General features: G+C 41.3%; 1 protein-coding gene across 1 annotated transcript in view; it reads right to left on the reverse strand.

Annotated features, from left to right (window-relative positions):
- The window catches only part of Thada (THADA armadillo repeat containing), a 275181-nt gene that overhangs the window by 150531 nt on the left and 97830 nt on the right, over window positions 1-26820 (reverse strand). The window contains exons 27-28 of the mRNA XM_051175184.1: window positions 5626-5715; window positions 2563-2694 (exon numbers count right to left, since the gene is read on the reverse strand). Coding sequence (XP_051031141.1) covers window positions 2563-2694; window positions 5626-5715 — 222 coding nt within the window. The remainder of the gene's footprint in view (window positions 1-2562; window positions 2695-5625; window positions 5716-26820) is intronic.

Raw genomic sequence — 26820 nt, forward strand, 5'->3', positions numbered from 1 at the left:
CCTGTGAGTCTCAGAACAGACAGACCTCCCGCCTCTAGAAAGCCCAGGCAAGTAGGTACTGGTGAGCTACATTCAGAGAGCCAATTGGAGTTCCTTTAAAACATGAATATTCTGCTTTGTGCTAATGCAACTGAAGGGTGAGTGGTCTCAGACTATGAACAGTTCTGTTCCAAAATAGTGTAACAGCCTTAACGATAGCCATACAGAACAAGGAAACTCCCAATGAGTAACTTCTAAGATTCATGCTGACAGAGAAATAGGCTTGGGCAGACCCTTTAAAAGTCCCTTTATTTTATATGTAGGGGTGTTTTGCTGGCAAGTATGTGGGTACATCACATGCATGTGTGGCACCTGGGGACATCAGAAGAGGGCACCGGATTCCCTGGAACTAGGATCACAGGCAGCTGTGAGTCATTACATGAATTATGGGAATTAAACCTTGGTCTGCTTCAATAACACATGTTCTTGACTGCTGAGCCATCTCCCCAGCCTTTCGGGTAGATTCTTAAATGTATAGGGTGGCTGCAGCTCAATGATAAAATGATCGCCAAGCACACGCAAAGTCCTGGGTTTGATCTCCAACACCACAAAACCAATCAAACTAACCCAAACATGTTCTAACCTGGTGCCACATCCTTGCACAGTTGGGGTCCTGGAATCTTAGCTAGGTGCAATGAGGAAATGAGGAAAGGACAGACAGACACACAGACACAGAAAATCTGGGATCAGGTGGTCTAGGCTCTGCAATTACACACTGGACACTCAGTGTTTGCTATACATACTAAATATACATATATAGTTATATGTAATATATACTATATATAGCTGAACAGTGAGGTGAGAGTGTTGCATACAGTGAGCTGAAGAAGGAGGCAGGGCTACTACATACAGATAAACAAGAAGGCAGGGTTATTATATACAACTGAAAAAGGAGGTAGGTCTAGCTAATCTCTGTAGGAGCAGTCTTCGGGCCATGAATTTGGGATCACAATGTGGGGTGGTGGGGAGCAGCTGTGAACATTTTCTGTAGACACTATCAATATCCCTACAAGGCTCTGTCATCCCTCTAAGTGCCATCCAGGGAAAGGTTGTGCCAATCCCATGGGTCTGAGGTTCTGGGGTCACCAAAAGGGCCACACACATTTCAACAGCACACTCTTACTAAGGACTGCTCCCTACAACCTGATTTGAGAGTAATGTTTAAATTTTCTACATTAATGTCATCCTTGACTATTTCTCTATACCATGCCCACACTCACATGATATATAAACAGGTCCTTTGGGAAGGATATTTTCAACTCAGCAACTTCCTGCTTCTAGGAGCAGCAGACCACACAGGTTCAGTGAAGGCTTCTGCAAAGAGAACATTCTCAACACAGACGATCAGGGTCTGTGGCAGAGCTTGGCTTTAATGGACACTGTGATTCTCTGCTTGTACCTTTCCCCTTGTGATGGCTTCTTGAAACCACTTAGCCCTCACCTCCCCTACAAGTGCTCACGACAGAGAATATTGTTAAGGCCCTAGAAAGTAAAATTTACCACCCAAATTTCTAAAATGAATCACCAAATGCTGGATGAAGCCTTGGTAACTGTGTTTCAGGAAACAGAAACCAGTCTGAGTGAGTCACCTCTGTGATCAAAGATAACACAGCCACAGCCTGGGCTTGGTGGCAAACAAATGGCACAGCAATAACATGTCAGAATCTTGTGTATAATGGTTTCTCACATGGAAATGCGTAAGTCAGCTACGTAAAACCAGGAAGCAGAGTGCCACACAAACAATAAACACACTCTCGAGTTTCATGCTCTTATACTGCTTGTCCAAGTCCATTTCAGTTTTTCAGTAGATACATTAATGGCCCCAACTAGTCAGGAAATAAGAAGAAAGACCAAACTGTTAATAAAATGACAGCTAGAAAATAACAAATGTTTTTTGGAGGCTGGCATGTTAAGGTGCTTAACCCAAAATAAAAAATGATCAGAAGGTGACAGACACCTTGAAAGTGGTATCGGAGCCTTTGGTGACACATTACTCCAGCAAGAGCACCTGTGGTTGGTGTGTGTCCATGTGCACGCTACACTTTGGGGTCTTTTTCAGGCACTCCAAGTTTGAAAGGGAAGGTAAGTGGAACCATGGACTATGTGGCATTGCCACAGGCATGCCAGGTCCTGGATGCTTTGACTCTTCCAGAGTAAAGAGCCAGATGTCCTGATATTCTTTTAAACCACAGGACAGGGAATACATGCTAGGATCGAGCATGCTCCATCATACATGTGTCGGCTGGCCCAGTAAAGTACAATACAAACCATAGGCACTGTTTTCAAAAGAGATATCGCCTATCAACAACACACACCTAGCAGCAGGTCTCCAAGGGAAACACTATCAACACAGGAGGCTAATGAGCTCCCACACCCAAAGCATAGGCATCTTCCTCCTAGAGACCAGTCAGGAGCGATGGCAGAAAGCCTCACCGTCCAGCTTTCCTAAGACAATGTGTGATTGTATTTCCCCAAACCAGAACAAGATAAAGCATTTCCCTCAGGTTCCCTACACCACACTACCTGATAATGAAAGGGACAAAAGGTGCCAAGCTGAGTGCAGATGACGTGCCATCCATCGGAGATGGGTAGAGTCTCTCCAGCACCAAGAGTAAGAGGAACATGCTGGGGTGGCGATCAGGCTTTCCCATCTCACTGAAAAGAAGGTGTTATACAGAAAAGATTACTCAAACCCATTTTGTCACTTTTTCCTCCTTCGCTGTGATGTGCACGTGTGAAGCCTCTGGCAAAGCAAGGCTTCTGCACACTTCCTCTCTGAAGCCAGTCTTTCTCCAGCAGGCTGTGCTGTCCAGAGCAGGAAATGTGAAGCTTGCCATGTCTGATGGTTTTGAGACAGCACGAACAGGCCATTACTCACCTGAACCAGAAAATCCTACCTGCACAAACTAGCAATTAGAGAATTTGTATCCCAACCAAAGTAAATTTCAACGATAGAAATACTTCTTCTCATTACAGACATGTTATGTATATTCATGCCAGTACAAAGACCGCTGAATAAGACAAGGCACACATTCTAAAATGTGCACAGTAAAGTCTACTGTCAGCTATAGACTGAGACAGAGGAAATGAAAACATTTCTCTCCATCCTAAGGAGACTCAAAGCCCTCTTAAATGGCTCTGCTTTACCTTTCTGAAATCACTGGTTGTTTTTGCTCAGGTAGGCCTACATCTGATCACAGGTGACCTAATTAATTAGTAGACTGCTGTAGCTTCACAGTGGTAAGGTGCAACAGGCCAGTAATGCAAAATATCAAATAAATTTAGCATCTAAACAGAGATCTTAAAAAAGTAAGAGGAAGAAATAATTCGTGTGTGGTGTGTGGTATGTGGTGTGTGGTATGTGGTGTGTGTGTGTGTGTGTGTGTGTGTTGAGGCAAGAGGTCAAACCTGATGTCAATCCTCAGGATTGCTCAACTCACTCCTTTTAAAACTTAAATGAAAAGATATTTATTGTTATTGTGCATGTGATGGGGAGGAGACACAAATGCCGTGACACATATGGAGAGCAGAGGATAATTTGTGAGTCGTATTCTCCTTCCTCCTTGTAAGCTTGAGGTATACAAGATGGGTCATCAAGCTTGAACTATCTTGCCAACCCCACCTTGTCTTTCAAGACAGGATCTCTCGCTGGGTCCTGGGATTCACCCAATAGGTTAGTCTGGCTGGCTAGCAAGCGCATCCCTAGGACTGGAATTACAAGTGCACATGCCACTACATCAAACTCTTTACATGGGTACTGGTAAAGTTGAACATAGGTCTTCAGGCTTTCAGGGCAAGCACTTTATGTAAAAACAAATTTCTCTTAATCTAAAATTTAAAAAAATATGTACATATCTCTATGTATACATGTATGTGTGTCTATGTCAAAGTGTCTGCGTATACAACCATGCTGACCAGAAGAGGGTATCAGCTTCCCAGGGACTGGAGTGAGGGGCAGTTGTGAGTTCCCTTGAAAAGGTGCTGGGGACATAAGTTCTGATGTGCTCTTAACCACTGAGCCATGTCTCCAGGTGACCTGATGCCCTCTTCTAGCCTCTGTGGACATTCACGTGCAAGTATATACTAACATGCAGACAGACACATAAATAATAATAAAAAAAAACTTTAAACAATGGTGTGTATTAGGACATGCTATGTACAAACAGGTAATTTCATATGAAATTTCTGACCCTTTTTATGCCCTTCTATTTTCATGCTTTTCTCGGATGACCAGTGTCATTACAGTTGCTGGGAGGAGCATGGGTGAAGGGTTACGCACAGGAGTATGGATACTTACTAATCGCTGTGCCACAACCTACAACCCTTCAGGGAGGGGTGCAGCCTTGTGAGCCCCTTTACTGTGCTTGGTGTTTGGGTTTGTTTTTAATTTCTAAACTTAAATTTGCTGTAAAGTCGTGTCTACTAGACATGTCAAAGCTATACCCAAGAAGTCTTGCCAACATGGCCTAAACATAATCCAAACAAGGACACCAACAGACATGCTAATGTGGAAGTGGAGAGGTCCTAAATATAGGCAATTATGGAATGCTGAGAGTCGGAGAAATCGTCTTCCCAGGAAAGAACATACCAATTGGTCATTCAGTATCAACTGGTCATCCCTGAAAACATGTATACGAGTAACATACAGACTGAGCAGGCTATATTTATGAATCCACGAATAATGGAGTGCATGAGTGTAGGAGAACGCACACACACGCACATGTATAGACACATAGACACATAGACACACACACACACACACACAAGTAAATGTACCAACAATTAAAAAAAAAAAAAAAAAAAAAAAAACCAGACCAGGAATTTGAAAGAGAGCAAGGGGAGGTACTAGTGAGGGTTTAGAGGGAGAAAGGAAAAGGGAAATAATATAAATATATTATAATTTCTAAAAATTAAAAAAATTACAATTATTTAATTTCTCTCTTTGTGTATATGCACATGTGTATGTGTGCGTTTGAATGTATGTGGTATGTGTGTGGTTATGTGTATGTGTGTGATGTGTATATGTGTGTACATGTGTTAGGATGTGACAAAGCACACCTGGGGAAGTCAGGAGACAGTTTTCAGGAGCTGGCTCTCTACCTCCACAACACAGGTCCTAGAAATCAAGCTCAAGCTGTGGGCTTACTAGCAAGAGCCTTAACCCACTGAGTCCTTTCATCTACTGCAGAGTTTGTGTGTCTTTAATTTTATTATTTTATTTTATGTGTACATGTACATGGATGTCTGTGTACCTCACTGTACCTGCCTCTGACAGAGGTCAGAAGGCAGCACTGGGTTCCCTGGATGTGGAGTTACACACAGCTGTGAGCTACCATGTGGCTGCAAGGCAGTAAACCCAGGTCCTCTAAGATCAGACTGCTCTGAATTGCTGAGCCATCTCTCATAGTTCCCCCCTCCCACCCAGAATGTGTTTTCTTGAAAAAGGTTTGCCCATACAGCCCAGGCTAGCTTTGAACTGGTGGCAATTCTCCTATCTCCATCTTCTGAGGGTTGGGATTACAGCATGAGCCACCCTGTCCAAGCATTGTGACTGTCTATACTTCACCCAGTATGTTCTTGCCTTACCTGTCCACTGTATTGGCTACGGTTTCCAACTGTTTGAGGAGAAAGGGATACAGTTCTGGAAAGCGAGAGAAAAACTCTCTTCCTGTCATTCTGTGAAGGAAGAAATAAAAAGAGAAATGATTTTCTTTGATGTCCTCTGATTCATTAAGAAAGCCCCCATCTTCCTTCTGTGAAGGAAAACAGTAACGTTATATTTGGCTATTTAATGGAGACCTATAGCATCTTACATTTAATAATCCACACAAATAATGCATAGTTGGAAGTGCTTCTGATGCATGGACATATCTCCATAATTAAGATGACACATACTTACAAATATTTGATAATAACTTCATTTTGGGAAGAGGTATGTAATGTGAACACGCCAAGTTTGCACAACTGATATAAGCCGAGTACCGTCAACACCTGACAGATTTACTTGGTTTCAGTGATAAGGAAAGGCCTAGAACAAGGTCTCCCAACCTTGGCACCATGTGATTTTGAACCATGCAATTCTTCAGGGGTAGGAGTGTCCTTTGTGATGCTGGATGGTTACCAGTATCTGAGGTCTGTACCCACTAGATTTCAGTAGCACAGCATCCTTCTCTCTAATTGTGACAATGACAGTGTCTCCAGATACTGACAAATGCATCTGATAGGACATAATGACAAACAACCGAGAACCACTGCCCTGGAGAATGGCAACAGGAAGCAGGGCTCCTTGAGTGAGCTTCTATGGGGGCTGCTCCAGCTTATGCCTTTAAGGATCATCTTTCCCAAATGTACAGAAACTACTTGAACTCAGAGAAGGTGCTAACAACAGTTCTTCTCACTACACACACAGTAGGCCAAAAAGCTCAAACATAGTATGCCATTGAGGGAAAGGGCCTGTCTACTAAAGAAATTGGAGAAAAGCCTTAACTACGAAGAAATACTCATAATCTGCTCACTGTTTCTACTCTAGACGTATGATCCTATTAATGAAGACTAATGCCACAGTTTGTTAAACCAAAGCATTTTGCAAACTGCTCCAATCTCGTATGGCCAGTCAGCTCAAATGTACACACAAACCAACTCCCATCAAGACTCATGATTTCCCATACAGCTCCTTCCCCAGCCAGCTCCTGCCTGCCCAGGCAACCACTGACTTGATTTCTATTACCACATTTTAGTTTCATCTATTTTAAACTTTCACAAAAACATAGCAGTACATTTTATAATTTTTTGATCTGGCTTTTCTCCCTTGGCATAAAGTTGCTGAGATTTGTCCACAATAATGGCTGCAGCAGAAGTTTGACTCTTTTCCTGCTACCAAGAATTCCACCATGTAAATTCAGAGTTTGTAATTCATTCTGTCAGCGGATATGGGAACCTTTTGTTTGTGGGGGTTATTCTGAATACAAAACTATCCCGACAGTCTCAAACAAGGTTTTTCTTGATTGACTTTTTTTTTTCTTCCCATTTCTCTGGGTTAATATCTGAGAATAAATATAAGATATGCCCAGCATTTAGGAAATGGTTTCCCAGCATGACTTTATACTTCAACAACAGAGAGTAAAGCTGTGGTGAGTCTCCAGCACGAGTACACTCCAACAATAGAGAGTAAAAAGCTGTGGTTGGTCTCCACCACTTCCAGTGCTTGCTGATGGCTTTATCTTGTTTTCCACTTTAGTCAGACTCTGCTGTCTGGGATTTTGGTTTGCATATCCTGGATGACTGATGATATTGAGCAATCTTTCTATTCTTTAGCTATCTAGTCAAATATTTTCACCCATTTTGAAAATATGTTTTTCCTTTGTCACACATACAACATAAACACTTTTCCACTGAGTCATCTTATTTCCTTAATGTCTTTAGATAAGAAAAATTTTAAATATCTGATGAAGTCCACTAATTTCTCAGTTGTCCTTTCTAAGGAATCTCTGTCTCCTTCCAAGTAACACTGCTGTCTGCACGCTTTACAGTTTGGCCTTTCACACTAAAGTCTACGATCCAGATCCATCTCAAACACACTTCTGCTCAGGGCCTGCTCTCCTTTCTTTCTTTCTTTCTTTTTTTTTCTCCCTCCCTTCCTTTCTGTCTTCATTCCCTTTTACCATGTGGATCTCAGGCCTTTAGATCCCACTGAGCCATCTTTCCTGCCCTATCACATTTTTAATAAGAAAATGCTCCTTAAACAGAAAGATGGAGACACACTTTGCTAAAATGCTTAATATTACAAAGATTAAACTCCTAATGTGTACAAATGCAATATAATTCTAATAAAAACCCTGCGTCCCTGTCTGTCTGTCCCCTCCACCCCATATGTAAGTAAGGAGACAGATTCTAAATTGCATGACACACCACAGGTTACGAGTAAAATACAAGATTGAGAACTCACAAGTCAGGTTGCAAAACATATCAGAACAGCTTAGCAACACAGCAAAGTCAGGGCCAGCTTGGGCTACACATGACATTTCCACAAACAAGAATGAATTCCAGAAAACCAAGTAAGTAAATAAACAAATCAATAACAATATGGCAATTCATTAAACCTGAATCTTACCCTTAAATTCTACTGTATCTAAAGGCTAAAAACAGCCATAAAGAAAAATATGAAATAATAAAAAAAGATTTTTCTTTTATAGTTTTGACTTCTGGACAGTTTTTCCATGAAGTCTCCTCTTATCAGCCCTGACAAATTAGGACTAAACTTATGCATTTTGTCTAATACGTCATTTAATTGATTTAAATTAAATGAAATGGATGCAACCTTCAGTATTAGTATTAGCTGCAGTCTCTACTACCTGAGACCTAATCAGCATCACATGTCTGGTAAACCAAAGACTCTGTGGTTCCTAGACTGCCTTTCCATCTAGCCTTGGGTATTAATCCAGAAATAATGGCTAGAGCCAGGGGTGTGCTTAGCTGTATAGTCCTTACCTAGTATGCTTGAAGCCCTGGGTTTGATACCCAGAACACAACTGCATATATTGGTAGATGCCTGTAATCCCAGCACTCAGTAGTAGAGGCAGCAAGAGAAGAATTTCAAGGCAATGGTTGGCTACATGGGGAATTCAAGGCCAGTTTAGAATTCATGATACCCTGTCTTAAAAACACCACCACCATTAAAAGAAAGCAGTAAGGACGGGGGTCATCCAGACAGTTGTCTAGAAGTTTTCACATGACCGAATAGCCCACACAGTGAAGCAGCAACTATCCTTTTCTGTGAACTCCATTCAAGGATGCTTTCATTATGAAGAGCCGGGGAAGGCACAGTGCCTCCCTCTGGACTGTGAAGCAACCCACAGCAGCCACAATTAATCCATGGTCACTAGAGCTCAGGGTACAAAAGTGCTGATTCCTGGCTCCTGGAATTTGATAGGATAATAAATTAATATTTAGCCAATTAATTAAAAATTAGCAGTGATACTGGTACACACCTGCAATCTTAGAACTTGGAAAACTGAGGCAGGAGGATTGCTATGGGTTTGAGGCCAGCCTGGTCTATAATACATAGAGAGTTCCAGACCAGCCAGGGCTACATAGTTAAGACCCTGTCTCAAAAAACAGTGATGATGGAGGATAAGCAAGCACACACATACATACACACACACACACACACACACACACACACACACACACGCATACACACATGCACAAAGAAATCACTATCATCACCTATAACATATTCTACCTAAGAAAAGTTAATCTAAGCCAGGCAGCAGTGGCACATGCCTCTAATCCCAGTAATCAGATCTCTGTGAGTTCTAGGCCAGCTTGGTCTACAAAGCAAGTTCCAGACAGGCAGAGCTACCAAAGCAAGCAAGCAAGCAAGCAAGCAAGCAAGCAAGCAAGCAAACAAACAAACAAAAAAAAAAAACCTGTCTCAAAAACAAACAACAACAACAAAAATAAAACTTAATCTAAATGTAACCAAGTCTGTACTTCTAATGCCATTTTACTAAAAATATGGAGGACCAATAGAACAAGGTAACCAATATTGCAAGAGTACTCAGAATTTTGGATACTGCATAGGAAGCCAACTTATACTAATAAATCAACAGCAGCAGAAGAATATAAAGTGTTGCAAAATAGGAGAATTTCAAGATAAAACATTCAAAGAAATGAGCTAAAGTAGACTAACTGCAATGTGTAGAAGCTGCCTGGTTCCCGATTTTAATAAATCAAATACAGAAGAACTTGTAAAACATTAAGGGAAGTTTGCATAAATGAGGAATTAACTTTGTTAGATGTGGTAATAACACAATGGTATTTCTTCTTAAATTCCTTTAGCCATGGATTTATAGGAAAAATGATATGGTGTTTACAAGCTCTAGGAAAGTAAGAATGGAAGGAACTAAGATAGGCAAAATGCTGACAACAGCTAACCCTGAGAAATGAATGTAATGGGAGTCAATTCTCATTAAATATACTGAACATTTTAATAACAAAATGTTTTAAATTCAAGACAAGAATACAAGTTACAAATGGGAGGAAGCTAATGACTATATCTAAGGACTACCCAATTGGTAACCAGAATATGGGAAGAACTGCAGGGAACCAATAAGTAAAAGGAAACACGTCAACACAAAATGGATAGACCTATTAAACAATCACAGGAGGAAATGTCAGTACATCTGTCCATACACATCTCTCCACTTGACTAATACACAAAAAGCAGCACATTCATCCTGCAGAGGAACTAGTTAGCAATTTCCAGGGCAATCAGCCATTTCCTAGTGATCTGATATCTCTTAGGTGAGTTACAAAGACAAGCAGTCTTACTTATACAGACCACGTGGCTGTGATCTGAACACTGTCCTCAGAGATAACTGGGCTCTGTTGCTCATAATGTTGCCAGATAAAAGGGCTGCTGAACTACTACTCTGTGATTAAAGGCATTATTTTAATTGAATCGAAGCTAATTGTTCCAAACAGCAAATTACCTCATTCAGTTATCTTAGACAATATTTACTAGCCAGTCTATCCTGGAGGTATATGATACATTACCTCAAAGCTAAACATTTTGTGAACATTTTAACTAATTGTTTTGTTCCTCAGAACTGAGTAGTTTGTTTTATTCTATCTTTTTAAAAATACACAGTTCTTTCTCAGTATGGAAGGAGGGGCTGGCTCCTGCAGATAGGAGAGTTGATAGATACCCACACAATAGCATCCTTTTGTCTGTCATACCCACACAATACAAATGCTTTGCACATATTTATCTACCGCACTGTCTAGGGAATGATGGTAAGTAGAGAAGTCTGACCATGTTCAGAACATGTATGTTTCTTCCAAATATCACCATTCCATGGTTGATTGAGTTCAAGGATGAAGAACCCAAACACAGACGGCTCACTGTTTTGTTATTGCTGCTGTCATTCTAGATGCTATAGGTCCCTAAGAATCAGTGTGTCTATCTGGTGCTATAAAATCAAAAGTTATTTTCTAAAGAGATATTTGATTCTGAGAAAACAGGTGTCCTTGTCTAAAATTCTTAATAGCCTTACTCTAAGAAAATACAGTTTCTCATGTAGCTTACCTATAGGGCTAGGGTTCCAATGGCTACCAACACAAAAGACCTGAGCTCTATATACTTACCAAGAAGTATTCCCACAACTTGGCATGAAACAAAAGTTCCTAACAACTGTGCTAAATACTTACAGAGTATACCCAAAGGTATATAATATTGATAATTCTTACACATCATGAAACAGAGCCTCAAAAGAGAGGGGATGAGAGAAATAAATTGATAATCTGAGATGCCTAATTCACTTCATACACTTCTGACTCAAGTATACCAAACAACTTCTAGCACCTTGGATCCCAGATGGCTGATGCCATGCTAATCCTACCCTCCAACTTGCCATGACTGGGTGAGGAATCACCACTTAGAATCATGCCTCACTACATGGAGTTAGGTCACAGGCTTTGGGGTCACATACAGGTCTGTGTTAGAAACTTATTTTAAAAGACCAAAACCATGACATCATTGTAGACTACATCTGAGTCTTCTATAAACCCTGGAACATTAGAGGCATATCTCTCATTTGCCATGTAATGAAAACTATCATATCACTGTGGTTTTCTCATCAAAGTGGTAAATAACTATACAAGATTAATTTGCTCCCTATTGATATCTTGGAGGGGGAAAAAAATCTAAATTCATTAGCCTAATGGCTAACTTTCTTTTCTAGATATTTCTTTCTTTTCCATCTTTATAACTAGTCATATAGAATGTCTTTTAGTGCTACCAACATTCTATTTTTTGTTTAGCCTCCATCTTGTGACAAAAATATCTTTGCTGGGAAAATATCTCCCATGTTACCACGTTTTTTTTTTTTTTTTTTTTTTTCATGATAATTCCAGACTAATCTTCTGTTTTTGACTGAGGCAAGCCTCTTCCAGGACAACTTCCCTGATATATCACGTCCAAGGCAGTTTTACACTAGTTATAACAAAATACCTGAGGGTGGGTAGCTATACAAAGAAAACAAGCTTATTTTTGTTCACAATCTAGTAGGTTCAACGGTATGGTGTCAGCAACAGCTGGTAAGGACATCAAGGCAGATGGTATCACATCTATAGGTGTGTAGAAGGAAAAAATGTAATCAGACAGGAAGCCAGAGAACAAATCATAAATCAGGGTGTACTGGCTAGTTTTATGTCAACCTGACACAAGCCAGAGTCATTTTGGAAGAGGGAATCTCAGCTGAGAAAATGTTCCCATGAGACTAGCCTGTGGGCAAGTCTGTGGTACATTTTCTTGATGATCGATGTAGAGCTCACTATGAGTAATGCTACCCCTGGCCTGGTGGCTCTGGGTGCTGTAAGTTAGGCTGAGCAAGCCATGGGGAACAAAGCAGTGAGGAACACTCCTCCATTGCCTTCACATCAGCTCCCATCTCCAGATTCCTGCCCTGTTTGAGGTTCTGTCCTGACTTTCCTCAGTGATGGACTATGATGTGGAATTATGAGCCAAATAAACCCTTTCCTCCTCAACTTGTTTTTGGTCATGGTGTCTTACTACAGCAATAGAAACCATAGTAAGACACATTGTTATTCTTACAACATGCCACCACACGTGTGGAGGTCAAAGGACATCTCAGGTGTTTGTTCTGGCCTGCCACCTGGCTTGAGACAGAGTCTTTTATTATTTGTAGCTGGTATGTCAGGCTAGGTGGCCCATGAGCTTCCAGGCTATTCTCCTGCCTCCACTTCCTATCTCAGCGTGAGAGTGCTGGAATTACACATACACTTCACTGTGGCCAGTCTGTTGTATATCAACTTAATTTACAACTCAGGCAAAGAATGTACAAGTGTAAGGCATCCATTCTGCCTCCCACCTGTAGGCTCTTGGGTTAACACAGATGTCACATGTGGAACTCTGCTTCTCTAGCACCGCTCTATGGTAAAGGGAATGGAGCGCCTGACCTGTGCAGTGCTGACTCCAAAGAGCCTGGCCAATGTTTGCAACAAAGCAGAAAGGCAGCAGAAGTTTACTAAGTGATGGAAATGTCTTCTTGGAGCTGATTAGTTTTATTAAAAGTGTTATTAAAATTATGCTAGCCCAACTTCTTTTTTTTTAAAAAAGTAAAGAGTATTTATTTATGTGTATCTATGTTTGCATGCATGATTTTAAGTGCACCATGTACATAAAACAGCACAAGGAGATCAGAAGAGGGTGTTAGATCCTCTGGAACTAGAGTTGCAGGCAGTTGCAGGCAGAGCTTCCATGTGGGTACTAACCCCTGAATTCTGGGACAGCACATCAGCTCAGGCCACTTGGTACTCCAAATCCAGCCCAATATTGAACAGCTTTGAAAACCTTGGCCTGAGGTTAAGAGCCATTGTTGTTCTCCCAGAGAACCTGAGATGAGTTCCCAGGCCCCCAAGTTACAACTGTCTGTAACTACAGCTGACCTGAGAGGGCACCCATATACTTATACACAGATAAAAACTTTAAAAAGTATAGATTCCAGTAAGAGAATGTACTTATGGAACACCTGAACTTGGTTCCCAGTACCCACATCAACCATTCACAAGCACCTATTACTCTAGCTTCAGGAAATCCCAGATAGCTCTGACTTCTCTGGGTCCCTGTGCATACCACCACAATCACATTCTCTCTCTCTCTCTCTCTCTCTCTCTCTCTCTCTCTCTCTCTCTCTCTCTCTCTCTCACACACACACACACACACACACACACACACACACACACACACACAGAGAGAGAGAGAGATAGCTCAGTGGGTAAAAGCACTTGCTGTGCAAGCCTGGTGACCCAAGTTTGAGGCCCAGAACTTACACATAAAGCCGGATGCAAAACTACATATCTGTAAACCCAGCACTTACACTGTGAGATGGGGACAGAGACAGGAAACCACCTGGAAGCTAATGGGTCAGTTAGCCTGAGTATATACTGCAGGAACAAGATAGACTAGCTTCAAAAGAACATGGAGGAAGAACTGATTCCCCAAAGTTGCCCTCCCCATACGTATATTTCCCACAAATATTTCACTTAAACTAAGCTTCAATTTTTTGGAAATTCTGTTCTTAAGTTCTGGCACATACAGGAAAAGTTTAAATGCCACAAGTCTATGTATTGGAGCTTTAACAAAGGCATTCCTATGAAAACAATAATGCAATGAAAAAAGGCTTTTAGTTAAACATGTATACACAACAATGAAGCTACCTGACAAGAGCATGCCATCCATGCAGCGTACATCATTCTCTATCATCTCAGAAGAGGGATCAACAGAGCAATGCATAAAGGACTAAAAAGAAAAGCGAGCAGGGGCAAGCAAAAGCATGCAGGCCTGAGGAGATGCATAGGAAACAGCAGCAAAGGCGAGGCTGTGCCCAGCTTTGAAAAACAGGCCTTATTCACAGGCCATGGAGCAAACACCATAAACTCTGTTGTTATATGGAAATAAACGCTGAAGGCAAAAACCTGGAGGTTTGCAGTTAGTGTTTCAAATGGGAACTCAATAAACTATTAAAACTGGGCTGCTCCCTCCATTCTGACTAATAAAACCAGCCCAGAGGAAAGAAATTCAGGTAAGAGCCAGTCTCCTTGCCACAGTGATTGCTGATAAAATAGCAAGCTCATCTTAAGAAAAACAATGTCCCCAAATGGAAACGGGCCTACAAAGAAGACAAAGCACACACATGAATTAAAAGGATATGATCAAATGAAACTAATAAAACAGAAACAACTCATTAAAAAGAAATCTGGACTTGGAACCCCACCAGACCATCTTTGACTCTATTCTTGGAAGTTTCTCCCCAACCCTAACTGGGTTGGCAGCAGCACATATCCTACAGTGGTAAAGGTCAGTGCATGAATGAGTGTGGCAATTAGAAAGAAATAAGCCTGGTGCATGCCTATAATCCCAGCATTCAGGAGATTGAGGCAGATGGATCACCGAGTTTGAGAGCATCATGGTCTACCTACATCTCATCCAAACAAAAACAAAAACAAAAACAAAAAAACAAAAAAAAGAAAGAAAAAAAAAAAAAGAAAGAAAGAAAGAAAGAAAGGCTGTTATCAGCAGTTCCCTGGAGTAGCTCTAACAGGACAAAGGAAAGCCTTGGGCCCTAGGACCTCTATGAAAGTGCTAACACTGATCACATCTCCTCCCCTTCTCTCTGCTCTCTTCCCTCCATTCTAGTCCTCTGGAGACAGCTGCCAGCTTCCCAGACATGCGAGGGCTTTCAGAAACTGCTCTGGAGGTGGACAGTTCCCAAGCTGCTAAACTGGCTATTAGAATACACTACCCAGGGAGAGAGAGAGAAAGAAGTCTTGGTTCTGAAGTGTTCTGGCTGCTAGTCATCCCCTGGGAAGCCATGGTCCAGGAGAGAGAGGGCTTGGAAACACATTTCTCGTTTCACTGCCAGGAGGTGAGTCAGTAAGCCGCTCTTAAACTCCTCTTATGTACGAGTTTCCATCTCAACCACTTATATGGCCAGCCCGCCCATTCTCCCTCCCTCCCTCCCTCCCTCCCTCCCTCCCTCCCTCCCTCCCTCCCTCCCTCCCTCTCTCCTCTCCCCCCCCCCCCCCGTTTTTTCTCATAAGGAATTGTTTCTTAGAAAATGTTTCTTGGGCTGGGGATGGCTCAGCAGGCAAAGGCACTTTTGTCAAGCCTGGAAATCCAAGTCCAATCCCCAGGATCCACATGGTGGAAGAAGAGAACCAACTCCCATGAACTGGCCTCCCTCTGACCTCCACATGTACACAACAGCACATCAGTACCTACACACACACACACATTTTTTTTTTTTTTTAAAGAAAATGTTTCTTTTTGGAGTCCATCATCTCGGAATTCTCAGACTCAAGTGGTCTGTAGTAGTTTGACTCCATGGTCATTTTGTAAGTGGTCTGTGCTAGACAGTTTGCAAATGAGCAGCAGGTTCCTTCCCCTGAGTGTATGTTTCTCCTTTCCTTCAAGATGTGGGTTTACTTCCCAGACCCTTGCCTCCAGAATGGCTTGTAACTTGTGATCAAAGGGGAGAGTGGAGGAAGGTGGCACTGTAAGAGGCAGCCTCTGTACTCATCCCTTGATGCTCTAACTACCCTGCTGGAGAAGTCCCGTCAACCTCCAGACATGTGTGTTCCTGGTTCTCAGACTGGACATATGAATGTGAGGGCATCTGGGCCTGTCCAGCCCTAGCTGAGGTCATTTCAGATGATATTATATGGTACAAAAGAAATATCTAGCTGAATCCAGGCAGCCCCTAACATTGTGGGAAATTTTAAGCTGTTACTTTAGACACTAAATTTGGGGGTGGTTTGTTGTACAGAAAAGTGTTATAATTAAAGACATTGAGTTAAGACTGTGGGAAAGAATCAGTAACAAAGAACATACAAGTTACTTTATTATGTCGAATTACTATGTTCTTGAGGCTAGAAATCTGAAATTAGCATTGATGTCAGCAGGGTCCCTTTGGCTCCCTGAGAAAATTCCACCTTCATCTCTTACACCTTCTGGTGGTGACCAACATTTCTTGGTTTGTGGTTTCTCCTTTCTCTTCCGGCATCTAAGAGACTTACTATACCGTAGCAGATCAACTACTGGGCTTTCGTACACTCTAAAGTGCCTTTGTCCAAAGAATCGTGGGTTGAAACCTGGCTCCAGCTGCTCCCCTCTGAAAGCCAGACTTGGAGAAAAGTCTCTTTATAAAGAGACTTAGAAAGGAAGCCCACATACCTAGTGAGGATCTTCATGCTTTAAAAGACTCAAGAAGAGCTTGTGTTTACCTCAGGGTTATTCCTATTATGGACACAACAGTCAACAACCAAACACCAGCCCAATTCCAAACCCCTGGCACAGGCAGAATCTGAGTCCTGCACTTACACTAGACAGGAGGAAAAAATACAACACACTGTCCCCAGGAAAGACCAGTGGCATGGACTAGCTAAAGACCTTAAACCGACTGTCTTACAGGTGTTTGAGGAATTAAAGAAAGACGTGGGGGGGGTGGGATGAGGGGGTGGGGGGAGAACAAAAGGGAGGGAGAGGGAACTGGGATTGGTATGTAAATAAGATTGCTGTTAATTTAAATAAAAATTAATAATAATAATAATAAAAAGACATGCGACCAGGCATTGGTGGCCCACACCTTTAATCCCAGCACTCTGGAGCGGAGGCAGGTAGATCTCTATGAGTTTGAGGTCAGCCTGGTCTACAGAGCGAGTTCCAGGACAGGCTCCAAAGCAATACAGAGAAACCCTGTCTCGAAAAACAAAGAAAAAGACATGGAGAAAGTCAAAAAAATGTTTTAACAAAACCAGATCACCACAGAGAGAAAAATCCTAAACAAGTTAAGGGAAGAAATTCTAGAGCTGAAAAGGGGAATAACTAAAGTGGAAATCTCTCTGTGGGAAAAAGGAAAATACTCAAGGAGGATGCAGGACAGCTGAGAGACTTCGCCTGAGGATCAGAAACAAAGATTTCTGAAATGCTGGCAGAGCCCAGGGGTGAGGGGGGAGGCTGTGGCACCATCAAGGAGGCCATAGACACCATCAGTTTCTAAAGAAAAAGGAGAAAGTGGCAGAGACAGGATCTCAGGAAAATTATGCAAATTCCCATTTGAAAGAAGATGAGGATCCGCAAAAAAGAAGCAAACTACACAGAGAGAGATCCTAGTGAGATCCCTCAACACGTTATCATCAAAATGAGGGCAGCTGGAGCAGTGAAAGAAAGCAGGCCTCCATCTCACAGGAGCCCGAGCAAGCCTGCCAGCAGATCTCTCATCACCGCTCTGGAAGCCGGAGTGGGAGCCGAAACAAAGCCATCAACCAGGAATCACGTATTTAGTAAAACTATGACTTAAAAGTACGGGGAGCTAGGGGTGGTAACATTTGCATGTACTTGCACCACACGAGGGAGACGGGAAGGAGGATCCTGAGTTCAAGGCCAGCCAGGGATAGCTCTCAAGATCCTGTCACCAGAAAAAGGAAGGGAGCTACAGACATTCTAGGAAAATCAGAACTGAAGTGAGCTTACTCTTGTGACTGTCCTGCAGAAATCACTGAGGGTGCCTGGTAGGCTGAAATGAAAGGGCACACGGAAAGACCTAATGTCACACAAGGAAATACCAGCATCAGGTAGGGAGCTGTATGGGCAATTAAGAAAACATTAATGAACTTTATGACTTCACTTTTTTTTTAAATAAATAACCCAAGCACTTTATTTTTGCAATTTGAGTTTTCTTCACTTTAGAATGAGATGTGTAACAGGAACACACTTGGTTCCTTATATAATCCAAAGTCTTTTAGAATTTATACTTCTTTTTTTGAGAGTGTATCATTTGCCCCTTGTCTTTCCTTCTTCCAGCTGCCCTCATACTGTCTGCCATCTCCCATTTGCCAGCTCTCTTTCAAATTCTTTAACAGTTGTTTTGAATACAAATGGTTCAGCCCATATAATGTTACTTGTCTATATATGGTTTTAGAGCTGACCACTTGGTATTTGATACCAATTGAAGTGCTCTTCCGCAAGGAAGACTATGTCTTCCGCTCTCACTATTCCTTGGTTGCCTGTAGTTCTTTTAATGTCTTCACTTTTATAATCCAAATCATTTCAGTAACTAATACTGCTTTTTAAAAAGAGGCAGAGTCACATGTAGCCAAGGATGATTTGAATTCCTGATCCTCCTCCCTTCATTTCCCAAGTGCTGGGAATACAGTTGTGAGCCACCACCCCAGGTTATGCAAGGCTGGAATTAAAGCCAGGATTTGTGCACTCAAGGCAAGCACTTGACTGGCTGAGTTACATCCCAGCACCGAGTTATACCAGTGCATTAAGAGAGAAAAAGCAGCCAGGTGTAGTGGTGTACACCTTTGATCTCAGCAAAGCAAGCAAGAAGATCTCTGTGAGTTCTAGACTAGCCTTGTCTACATCATGAGTTCTAGGACAACCAGAGTTACACAGTAAGACCCTGTCTTGAAAAAAACAAAAAAACAAACAAACAAACAAAAAAAGAAACTAAGACACTATTAATGTAAAGCCAATATTATTATAACTTTGGCTTGTAACTTCACATTTTGTTTTTTGGATAATGAGGCTAATATAAAAACAATAATTTAAAAACACACGTTTTTGAACACACAGTATATGTGGTACTATAGCATCACGTGACATCAGTAACTAGCAGATAGAGATGAGCTACACAGAAGTAGAACTGTCTGTTACTAAAGCTGAGGTGATATGGATTCAAATTACTGGAACAGTAAATATATCATGCAACTACAAACGAAGTGTCTAAAGAATATCACATATAACTAAAGCAACTGAGGAAACAGCATTCAAATTCACAATATAGCAAACCAGTTAAAGGCACCTGCAACTCTTTGTGAGGGTGTGGGTTCAGTTCCCAACACCCACAGGGTAGCTTATAATCTCCTATAACTCTAGTTTCAAGGGACTCTATGCCCTCTCTGGTCTCCATGGGCATCAAGCATGCAACGTGGTGCACACACACAGACACAGACACACACACACACACACACACACTCAGGCAAAGCATTCATACACATAAATAAGTCTTTATTTATAAAAAGTGTTAGTCCCAACCCCCAAAATCAACTAAACATAAGAGAGTAGTGTAAGAAATGAGGGGAATTAAAGCTGTAAGTTATGTAGGAAATAGCCAAATGACACATGTAAGTCCCTTCTCGTTAGCAATGACCTTAAATGTAAATGGATGATATTCTCCAAAGATAAGATGCTAACAGAACAGACTTTAAAACATGATCCTCCTCATATGCTGTCTGTGAGACTTGTTTTAGATTAGAGACAAATAAGTTTAAAGTAAAAGGATGAAACACACACACACACACAAGTTAGAAGAAAAGCAGGTGGCTATAAATAAGACAGTACTGGGACATTGAGACCACCTAGGGGGTAGGGGTAGTTACTGCAAGCCTGGTGACCAAGTTCCATCACCTCCTACAAGCTGTCCTCTAAATTGATACACATTCCATGGCATGTTTGTGCATACGAACACAAACACAGACGCAGGCATGCATGCGTGCACACACCCACGTACACACATCTAAGACACTCAAACAGAGAGGAGGGAGGAAGGGAGAGAAATGTTTCTGTGCCCACATTGCCCACAATGCAAACCTCAAACATACACTTTAGGTCCTGGTCCAAGACTCTACCTCATGGAATGGTACCATCTGTACTGAGGATGCATCTTCCCACCTCAGTCAAACCTCTCTGGAAATGCCCCACAGCCATGCTCTGTAGCATTTGTAAGTAAGGATACTGCTATGAAGCTGTGGTGTATGAACTGAAAGAGTGGCTACTCCTATGAAGCTGTGGTACACCAACTGAAAAAACATGGTGCCATCATAGGCACAGGGCCAAGTCTCTCGTAGAAGAAGCCATTGAGGACCATGGCTGTGAAGCTGTGTCTTGGTGACTATATTGCTGTAAATGTGATGCACGCCACCTGAAGTCGGTCACACAGCAAACATCTTCAGTTATCACCACCTATTAAAAGACTCAAGATTCTGACATACATACATACATACATACATACATACATACATTATTGTGGTGTAGTAGGAATCTGCGTATGGTAGTTTTTTGTTTTTTTTTTTTTTTTGTTACATATTTTAAAGAAAAAAAGAAATAAAATGGCGATTACCAGGAGTTATACTAGGAGTTATGGGGGGGGGGGGGTGGAATACTGTTTAATGGCACTCTCCTTTTGGAGGATAAAAAAGAATTCTGGAGGTGGATAGTAGTAGTAGTAATAATATAACCATGTTAAGGTACTTAATATTTCTGAGCTGCATACTTAAAAATAGTAGAGATGGTAAAATCTGTTATGTGCACATTATCATAACAAAGCGTGTTACTGCATTAAAACAAACCACAGCAATTCTGGTGGAAGCAAGATGTGTCAGGTGATCCTCAGGTTGGTCTTTTGCAACATCACCATGAGTCCAGACTTTGTGGTATTTGTAAGGTTAAACGAGACTAAGCCACTATCTCTGCTCCCTCCCCCTCACTTCCCACCACCCTTGTATTTCCAGCCTCTCTGGTTTGAGGACACACCATCTACCAATTCCCACCATTCCTTACCTCACAAACTTTAGCTTTTGTATAAGGTAAACAGTTAATGAGCTTTTATGGAAGTGTGCTTAAAAATTATATCCTCGCTGGAAAGTTGGTTCCTTGAGACCCAAAACTTCCTTGTTTCTACTCTAATCCCAGTATCCAGAATGGTACACAGCACATTGCAGGCACTTAGCAAATACTGTCCTCCTTACTGTCCCCTTGGCAATTCATTCTCCAAACCCTGTCCTAAGTAGGAGTGAGTTGTCTTGTCTATCAGAGGGTCCTAGTCCCATCACCCTGACACTGGATACACAAAGATCAATTCACGAATAGGCATTGAACATAAACTTCTGTTGCTGGCTGTTTCATCTAGCATACTTTTAAGCTACCATCTAGCAATTTCTATTTCATTCACTAAGAGCTCACAGATTTTCATAAAGCACAGGATTTCCATCATCTCTAACATTCTGTTTGTTACTTTAAATTACAGATATTTTCATTAAGATTAATATTAATTTGTCAGTTCAAACCATGCAAGGGAAGGTGAGGTACCACCAGAATCCCAGGATTCAAGGACCATGCTAGAACTAAGAACTGCCCTGAAGAATAACTAAATGAATTATTAATCATTAGGAATTAAGTGAGTCTCCCAAGATGGAGACACAAGTTGGGTTCAAGTACAGGCATACCAGCTTCCTATTAGGCTGGTACCTCTACCCCACAGCAGGCAGCTGTTTCGCAAGCCAAGGACAGACTGTGACCCAGACAGGTCAGTTTTCAAAGGACTGCATGTCCCTGAGGTTTGGTCAAACAACAATCTTTCTATACCGTCAGGCAGCCCAGTACAGTCAGATAAAGGTGCTCCCCACCTGAGCTTCTTCCTTCCACACTTGGAGCCAGGACCACCCACTGAAACTAAACAGGGTACAGGAGCAGGGAAGCCAGCAGCCAAGCTAATCTGTGAAAATCCACTCATCTGCTCTTACAAAGCATATCCAGAGATCATTGGCCCACAGATAATTCCATCTGATCCAGTGAGTCACCCGTCTCTCCTGTATTCAAATTAAGAGGACCTTATGGACACACTAAAATACCTCTACCCTCCCTTGTCCCCCCCACATACTTCCAACTTTCATGCAAATTAAACCAGAAAAGGAGAGGAATCATGGATTTGTTCTTCATTGGCATCGGTGCTTCATTTTCCCATGATTTATTTACAAAGAAAATCCAAACTAAAATCCTAGCAGATGCCAGTAAATGTTACTCTACTTCAATGCTGTTCACACCTAGAAGGATGTGATGCCCACTGACATATTTTCCCATCAACTAAGTGAAGGAAGATTCAGAATATTCACACAGTATGGTTTTCCTTTGCAACAGAATGAAGCAATTCCCTGCTTAATGTGTCTACCTCATATACCTGCTAATTGCATTCCCACTCAGCACCTGCCTGCAAGTACTCAAAACACAGGATAATTTTCCACAGGTTGGGAGATCTCCAGATAGGTCAAGAGCCATTATTTGGCAGATTTGGAAAAAGAACATTTATTTAGCCATTTGTTTTTAGAGCAGCCAGAAAAATAGTCTGGAATAAATTTAGCTCATTGTTATTGTTATTATTTTCAAAACAAACAAAACAACAACAAAAAGAACCCTAACCCCAGCCTCCTGGAGCTGACAGAGGGTAAGCAGGTTGGCTTCTGTTTCAATGAAAATAAAGTGTATTGAATTAGATATTCTGAGATTAGAGTCGTGCTTGCTCTAAGTCAGGCTGCCACCTCTGTGGATCCTAAAAAGCCATCTGCTAGGCTCCAAGGCAGCCTGCCCACTAGATCACACAGGGCCTGGCATTGAACACTCTTCACGTTATGGGAGCCGTTCTGTCCCATTCCCATTCCATCCCATCCATGCCTGATTCCCCAAACAACCAGACCCCAACCAAGTCCCTCAAAGGCTGAGGTAGTGTCTGCACTTCAGCCACAGAACACAGCACCCAGGAGAGGAGGACACAGGCAAACCATGCGTGTCATACTGTTCTTTAAATGAAAGAAAGAATGCATCAGGTCTCTTTTTTTCTTCCTCTCATTTGCTCATATAAAACAGGCAAGAGATACATAGTAAAACATACCAAATCCTATCCATTATAGAGATCTTATACACACATATACCATGTTCTGCTGTTCTGAAAGAATGACAAAAACACAGGCCAGTTGAACAATACTGTTTGGCAAATTATTTTAATTGATGTTTAGATGCTATACTTGCTTTTGTGCAATGACTTTCATACATTCAGTAGCAGAATTACAAAGGTTATCTTCCTTGTCCTTAATTCAAACACACAGTTTTATCTTCTAGCTTGGCTAATAATCTTAGCAAAATACAGAAATGGAATTACATATCTTCAGAATTTTAAAGGTATTGCTCCATTAACTTCTTTTTAATTAAAAACATTTTTTTAAATGTGTCTGTCTGTATGTCTGTTCACCATGTCCATGCCTGATGCCCACATTGGCCAGCTTGAGCATGAGATCCTATGGAACCAGTGTTATGGATGGTTGCAAGTCATGTGGGTGCTGGAAAGCAAGCTCAGGTCCTCTGCAAAAACAAGTGCTCTTACCCGATAAGTATCATCTCTCTAGCCTCATCCCATTATTTCTACGGCTACTGCTGAGCAGTGCCTCCCTTCTCAGTGTGAAAACTGTTAGTGGTTTTCCCACCACCACCATCACCTCTAAACATCAGGTCTCTGGTGTGCACAGCCTTCACTCACTGTGGTAGGAGTGGCTCTCACTCCTCCTTGGTCCTGGGGGATTTTCTTACTCTATGTCTGTCACACTATCCTGTCCTTACTTTATTCTCCTCTCTGAATTCTTAAATTGGATGTTGAGTTAACTGAAATAATCACCTTATTTTCTTCTCTCCCATAACCTCCCCCACGCCCCACCTCCTCTCCAGTCTAACCTCTCAGAGTTATTTCACTCTGCCTTCTGTTGGTATACTACAATTTCCCTCGGATGATCTTCCTTTTTAACTTCCTACAACACTTTCTTTACACATTCACATTGCTGCACTGAAACTCTTATTCAGGGCAGGGCATGGTGGCACACCCGTAATCTAGCATTCAGGAGGATAAGGCAAAAGAAACATGAGTTCATGTCATTCAGGCTCAAAAAAAAAAAAAAAAGGGGGGGGGGAAGGGAAGATGTGCAAAGAAAAACTCAACTCAAGTTGTTCTGTTCTCTTCCAGTCCCTAATCTCTGTATCTGCTACCAATGAATTCCATTCTTCATTTCTACATTTCTTCTATTGCTGTCTGTACATTTTAAGTGTCAGTTCTTGGTACCATTATAGAACTTCTGTTCTCATAAAGTATCTAACATGGAGGTAGCTTCTCCCCTCCCTCCTCTCCCTCTCCACATCCCAAAGCAAACGATAATTCTGTCAGTTAGAAACAGAAACACTAAGTGCTATAATGAATCAAACACAGGCCAAAGAGCAGGCCAACAAGAGAAAGAATGAAGGCCACCTGAATAAGCAGTATGGTGTAAGGGTATTTATTAAAAGCTAAGATCTATTCTAGTTTAGACTTGTCCACCCAAATTATCTACCACTTGACTCTAAAGAACACCTATTCTAAGCAGAGTTAAAAGTTTTCTTTCTTTTTCAACCCCAGCCCAATTCAGCTATGATTCCAGAGAAACAGAGGAGCAACAGGAGCAAGGCAAGAAATACTTCTAGAGAAACAGTTTTTGCATATTGTACCTTACGGTCACCAAGCTGACCACACGGTGTGAGTCTTTCTGACTTCCTGGCCTCACTATAACCTGGCAGAGGAGATGCATGCATGCCAAGAGCACTGTGCAGTCTGCTTAATCTTTTCAACAGATTCTCAGCCACCAGGAGTTTAGTGAGTCATTAGCTAACCTTGCAAAGACACTGAAAGACACTGCCCACTAAATATCCTTTGTATAGAAATACTCCAAGATCCTTAAAAACGTGTAAAACTCACAAATGTTAGCAAAACATCCAGCCTCATTAAATAATTACAATTAAAACAAGATGCTGTGAGTTCAGGCAAATCTAATAACATGCCACAAAACTAAGGCAGTTCAAGCATTACATCTGTCTATATTGAAGCCTATTCTAATGGTGATTTTTACAAGTGATGTGAAATTTTTATTTTAGAAAAGGCTGCTACTACACCAGGGAACAAAAGCGGAACCCATGTTCCCTAAGTCTTTATTCTCTGCTGGGACAGCAGTGAGGAAATGTAATGTGGAAAAGGAGCAGAGCCTGAGAACCAGCCAGTGTGGAGGAGTGACTGCTCAGTGATAGTGTGGCCTGGGCTGGCTGAGAGTCCTCCCATCTGTCTGTAAGATGGGAGCAGCCGTGCCTGCTCAGTGGAATCACTGTGAGAACAGAGATGACACATCCTCAAATCTAACTGTGTTCCTTCTCCACTGATTACAAACCATTGCTCTTTGACCTTGGACCCTGCCCTCCAATCCTCTTCCCCTCCCTCCCTACTTTGAAGAGGAGATGAAAGGAAGAAAACAGATATTAGTATAAATTATCATGAAGGTCAACATACCAGAGTCCAAAAGACAAGAGAATACTACGCACTTGTTCTTGCAGTACAGAAAGCTTTTCAAAATACATAAAATATGATTAAAATTTAAGTTTGTCATAAAAATTTACAAAGCATTCCAAAAAAAAGTTAACACCTATAATTTTCAGGGACCAAACACTAAATTGTTTCATTAAATGCTGAACATAATAGTGAAAAAGGCCAAAAAAAAAGGAAGCTACAAAATGAGTTAATATATAGTTAGCATATATAGAGACACAGACATACACAGACACACACATATATATACATACATACATACACACATACCTTTACACTCTTTTGTGCATGCATTACCAAAAAAACAATGTTTCCTTTTGATGTATCCATTCTAGTAGTAAGAACAAATACTTCTATGCCTGAAGATAGATATAAAAAGGTATAAATACTACAATAAGTATTTACTTCATCCTTAGAAAAGAAAATCATTCTTACATTATTTTATAATTACAATGAGTTACCCTCTGGCTTGAGTTTACATTGAGATAATTTAATGTATCACTTTTAACAGTTTTCCAAAAATATCTCAAATTTGTCAGAAAACAACAACACAAAAGACTGATACAAGCAAAAACTAAGGAAGTTTTCATCTGGCACCTACTTTATCTTAAACTGTTTCACAGGCCAGAGTATTTTGTGGTGCATTAGCAGTGTTGTTTACAAAGCCCTCTCAGGGAAGCAACCACAGATATTTTGTAACACATTTTTCCTTTTGTCTAATTCAAATTGCTATTGCTTCCCTTCTCCCCTCCTTAAGTCTAATTTTGTTCTTTATAAGTACTTCCTTTCTTCCCCTTTCTACAAAAAACTGACTGCTATAAAAATCTATCCCATTCTTTCTAGAATTTCTATGTACCAAATTTAATCTACAAGTGTAGTAGGGGAGAGGGTTTTTTTTTTTTTAATTTGAAAATAAGTGATGACAAGATATAAATACCACACACACACACACACACACACACACACACGGGCACACGCACACACACACACACACACACGCACACGCACACACACACATACGGGCACACGC

Source organism: Phodopus roborovskii, unplaced genomic scaffold (assembly GCF_943737965.1).
Source record: "Phodopus roborovskii unplaced genomic scaffold, PHOROB, whole genome shotgun sequence".
NCBI classification, from domain to species: Eukaryota; Metazoa; Chordata; class Mammalia; order Rodentia; family Cricetidae; genus Phodopus; species Phodopus roborovskii.